We start from the raw sequence: 5,548 nt of genomic DNA on the forward strand, positions 1-5,548 counted from the left end.
ACTTAATCAATCATGTGTATAATAGAAAAACAAAAAATCACTTCCAATAATCAATAACCAATAACTAAAGTCATATCTCAAATAACCAATCATACTCCCTCAGTTTAAGTGAGAGACTAAAAAACGCTTAGACTGGTCCAAAAATCATTAAAAAGAATTTTATCACACTCTCTTTTCATATTCTTGATCAATGCGACGTTCATTCATCCAATTCTAATTCAAACTATGTTCGTAACAAATTTCATCGGTCTCAAATTTTTAACTATCACAAGGTTATTAGGCCCTACCCATTCGAAAAAATTATTTTTCATAATTGCTAACACACATACAAATAAATCTAATATTATAAGTTTGATAAGATTTCGGCAACATTTTGCATTAGTCTCCAAAATACACGTAATGAAAGTTGTCACCGATATTAAAATCAAATATGCATCCGGAGAACAATACAAATATCTCAACCGAAATTTTATCAAACTTATCCATAAATTTCAATGTACATGTTATAACAAATTGTGAAAAATAATTTTTCCAAAATATCCGATCGGACAATTCGAAATTTAATACAAACAATTAAAAGTTTAATCATTTGTGATAAATCTCAAACGGAAACTTCACTTAATGATTTCATACTACAAATATTCAAAATTTAATCAACAATATATTGCGAAAATCCAATCTAAAAAGTTTACCTAACATCACAATCATAATTAACACAAGAAAACTTAATCAATCATGCATAAGAGACAATGTATAACAGAAAAACAAAAAATCACATTTCCAATAATCAATAACCAATAACTAAAAATCATATCTCCAACAACCAATCATATCTCAAAACTAAAATTCACATATCCAATAATTAATAACCAAAAAGAAATAATCAATCACATATACAATAACTAATAACCAATAACCAACCAAAAAATTAACTTTAGGATTGAAAATGGATATCACTAAAAGAATGGAGGGAAAGAGTTTTTAAATAATGGATATTGGGCACAAGCAATGGAGAGGGAAAGCGTTTTGTATGCTGCCTCCAAGGAGTGGGCACAAGTAATGGAGTAGGCACAGGCAATGGAGATTGTCCGTCAACTCGCGCACAATTGAGATATTTTCACAGGTTAATCACGTCTGTTTAGTGGGACTGGATGTCAAGTAGGCTTTAGATGTCGGCTACGAGGGGCCTTAGATGTCTAAAGTAAATAAAACAATGACTTTTCAGTTCTTTGACAAAGAGTTTGATGTAGGATTTGAGGAAAACTGATGTCTAACATATATTTGACGTCGGGAACCCATGTAATCGACGTCTAGAATGGAACTTTATTTATAAAATTGTCATTGATATTTTTTACATTGAGTATTTATTGGTTAGACGTTAAATACTATTTTTGTACGGGTGTCCTAATAAATTAACCACTTATGAAATTGATATTTTAGAAAAAAATATTATTTTCTTCTATAAATGAGACTTTTATTTTTACTTAAACTTCTAAAAAAATTTCCATAACTCATTAGGCAAAAACTGTTCACACACAAGAAAAAAACATCTTATTTATGAAAGTATCTTAAATAAAAAGTTTGCTCGAAATTTCTTTAACAAAGTTCATTTCTTTCATGCTTTAAGATTTGTTTGAATTCAGTGCTTCTTTTGTTTTTTTCAAAATCTTCATAAATAATCATTGAAAGATTTGAAGGTTACACAAACACAAGTAATTACATTATTTTGTGAGAATCATGTTGCCATGCATGTTGCTTCAAATCTGGTGTTACACAACACAACTATTGATTTTCATTTTGTGCATGGATAAGATTCAAATAATTGGTGTACAATTCAAACCACCCCACAATGAAAACAAATAAATAATGTGCATATATAATAGATCTGAAAAGTTTTATTAATGCAAAAGTCCCTCTAATTATTCTGCATTACATATATAACGAGATATATGCAACAATCTCTGCTCCTGTTCATAAATATCGCTTTCAAATAGATGCAAATTGAAGAGCCTCCATGGGATTTGCAACATAGCTGTTGAAGAATTCTCCATAAGTGAATGGACGATAACGTAAGGGATGAATGCTATCCACCAACTCATCGGGAACCTCAATTTTGATCTCTTCCTTTGCGTTTGCAAAAAGTCCAAATGTGTATCTCTCTTTCACTCCTCTCAACACCACTCTGTGTGTGACTGGATGAAGTCTCCCATTGCTCCAGGCCTGTTCATTCATGCAACTTCTTTTTAATCATTCAATGAATCTATATATGGTCAAAGAGTTTCTATTCTCTCTACTTATATATGCATATACCTTTAGTACATCACCAATAATGACTACAAAGCCATCACGTGGTATCTCCATTTCAATCCATTTGTCTGTTTTGTTTAACACCTCAAGTCCTTGAACATCTTTTTGGCATAAAATGGTTAAAGTACTACTGTCGGTGTGAGCTGGAAGAACAGTTTCGTATTCATTATTGCTTTCAGAAACTTTGTATTTCCCCAATCGTGTAAAGCTCGAGCTTTTCATGTTTTCGGCATCTGAAATGTAATGTTGGGGAAGACCATAACCTTCCACAATCATTTTCAAGACAAGGAAACATAGTTCTAGCATCTTTAAGCTCACGGTGTTTAGTGTCTCACTGAAAGTTCAAAAGGTAAATATAATTATAGTACCAATTTAAGGAATAAGAGGTCTAATAGTAATGATTCAAAATAACTCATAATTCAGAACAAAATCAAAATAATAAAGTAGAAGTAAGAGAAGAAGTTATAAATACCAGAAAGGTGGGTTTCCTTGTGGCCACATGAGATTAGTGAAGGCTTCAGCCTTATCAGAGAGAGTAGTATCATCGATGCCAAAGCTTTCAGTGAGGGGAATGAAAGGGTTCTTGCCAGTGTAGTTCCTATAAGGCCTTAGAGTTACATATTGGTGTTTCGTTTCTTCAGGCAAATCAAACAAAGCTTTCATGTGATGAAACATTTCTTCACAAACACTCTTGGGGAGGATCTCGTCACACCTTAAGAGGAAGCAACCGTAATTCTCACACGCTTCTTTCACCTTCTTGCTCATTTCTTTCCACTCCTCACTCCCTTCTTCCAATCTCATCCCACCCTTGCAGAAATCAAAGCATGGAATTATCATATTCTCACTTTCCATTTTACTTTATCTTTGGCTTCTTTTCTTACACCCAGTTCTGTCTTTTATATATATAGAGTTTGTCATACAAGAATATCAACGAGTCAAAGTATTAGCCACCTATCCTCACTAAAAAAACATATTGTGTTTGTTTACTGCTGAAATTTCTAATAATTATGATAATCTTCAAAATTATATAGGTTAAAAACCATTTGTAAAAAAAAAATTAAATGCTCCTTAAATTGTTAAAAAATAAAATTACAAACAATTAAAATCGGTGACAAAATTACTTTTATTTATATAATGTTTCATCATAATAATTAAAAACCGTCAAAAAGCATAATTATTTTAAACCAAAATAATTATTTTACCAAATTTATTCTAAGACATTGTCTTTTAAAAATTTATCTTTTTTTTTTCGGTTTGACTTTCTTTTTCTAAAATTTAACTATTTCTAAAACTAAAATAACTATTTATAATAAAAAAAATTATCTAAAAAGCAAAAATTACATACAATAAAATTATAAACGTTATTTAAGGTTATTTCATAACTATAATAATAAAAATTTATTATTTTTTGTTATTATTAAAAAATAAACATACTCATAATACGTGTCTTCTTATTAATAATGACAATAATAATGATCATAATGATAGATAATAATAATATTGATAAAAATAATAGTGATATTAATGAAAACAATAATGATATAGTATAATATTAAAGAGATACTTTTATGATTTTATTTAATAACATTGTGGTCTTAAATTATACCTTTTACTTTTTTCTGTAAGAAAATAATAATAATTATTGTTGTTGTTTTTTCATATATCTTCTTTCTATTTAAATAATATGTTCTTTAACTTATCTTGTATATATGAATTATGTCACTTTGGATTCTATCATATCTTGTATATATGTGAAGTCTAATAATTATGTCATTTTGAATTGTATGAATTAAGTAATTAATGTGATAATAAATGTGCAGTTAAAAATCTAATAATGTTATTTATAATTTTTTATTGACTTCTGTATTGAGTAACTCTAATTACGATCTAATTTTGTTTAAATATAATTAATAATATTTTAGATTAATTAAATAATTAACTTAATTGATTGGTCTCTTCAACTTGTATTTGAATTTTTTTTCTTGCAATAGACTTTTTAACGCTTTAATTACTACCAATAGAATTTCATGCATTTTATTTCTTTTCGTTTTAATTACCACCAATAGATCTACATGCATTTTATTTCAAGTAGACATATTTATTGTTGATGCAAGTTTTTTATTTTTTTATTTGAAACATAGGATGAGAACCTATTTTTCCATCTTCCTTCCTTTGACCTCCTCACTTTCCCTAGTAATGGATCCTTTCCTTTGTTCTGTGGCATAATATCACTTTTAATATTTTCTTCCATTCTTAGATATATTATCTCTTTACAGTGGCTCGTAAGAAATTAAACACGTATGAAATTGATATTTTAGAAAAAGAAAAAAATATTAGTTTCTTCTATAAATGAGACTTTTAATTTTACTCAAATCTCTAAAATTTTTTCCTTAACTAATTGGGCAGAAAGTCGTTCTCACACACACAAAAAAAAATCATATTTGTGCAACTATCTTAAATAAAAAGTTTGCTTGAAATTTTTTTAATGTTCTTTCAAGATCGAATATATTTGTAAAGATCTTTCTATCACTCATTGTCTTTCTCTACTCGGTGCTTGTCCTCAAAAACTCCAGATACAGTCACAAAAAAGGGAGATTCCTACAAAAGTGAGTTCTTAGTTAGAGCTTTTTGGTTAAATCTCAGTTAATACAAAAGTGAATAGTAAATTATTATTTGTATTATATTTATAGTGTTTTACCTCGACCATAGATTCAACTGGATGAACCATAACTTGTATGGATCATTAACTCACTGGCCCAATCACCTACCAAACAAGTTTCATCTTTTGGCTAAGTTTATTCATACGTCTTTGGATATGCGTCTTTTGGATAAGAGACATCAGTATCCGGTATCTAAGTTGTGATATCCAACCATGATATTCAATGTTCTATTATGATAAGGATATAGACCTTACATGGAAGAACCACTAGGTCCCTAGCCATATACAATATATTTAACAAAGTCAATTTCTTTCATTTTTATGACTTCAAGCTTTGTTCTTAAATTCAATGCTTCTTTTGTTTTTTTTTTCAAAATCTTGATAAATAGTCATTGAAAGATTTGAAGGTTACACAAACACAACCAATTACATTGTTTTGTGAGAATCATGTTGTCATGCATATTGCTTCAAATATAGTGTTTCACAAAACAATTATTGAGTCTCATTTGGTGCATGAAGAAGATTCAAAGAATTGGTGTGCAATTCAAACCACCACAATAAAACAAATCAGTAATGTGCATA

General features: G+C 28.9%; 1 protein-coding gene across 1 annotated transcript; it reads right to left on the minus strand.

Moving 5' to 3' along the window:
* Positions 1-1,822: 1,822 nt before the first annotated feature.
* Positions 1,823-3,201, minus strand: LOC124844243 (putative 2-oxoglutarate-dependent dioxygenase AOP1). The gene is made up of 3 exons (XM_047321136.2): positions 2,780-3,201; positions 2,311-2,641; positions 1,823-2,220 (listed from the first exon to the last, which is right to left on the minus strand). Exons 1-3 carry the CDS (start codon positions 3,157-3,159, stop codon positions 1,987-1,989), a joined length of 945 nt encoding a protein of 314 aa, XP_047177092.1. The 5' UTR covers positions 3,160-3,201; the 3' UTR covers positions 1,823-1,986.
* Between the last annotated feature and the right edge of the window lie 2,347 nt (positions 3,202-5,548).

Source organism: Vigna umbellata, chromosome 2, assembly GCF_029865625.1.
Source record: "Vigna umbellata cultivar VRB3 chromosome 2, Vumbellata_1.0, whole genome shotgun sequence".
Taxonomy (NCBI): Eukaryota; Viridiplantae; Streptophyta; class Magnoliopsida; order Fabales; family Fabaceae; genus Vigna; species Vigna umbellata.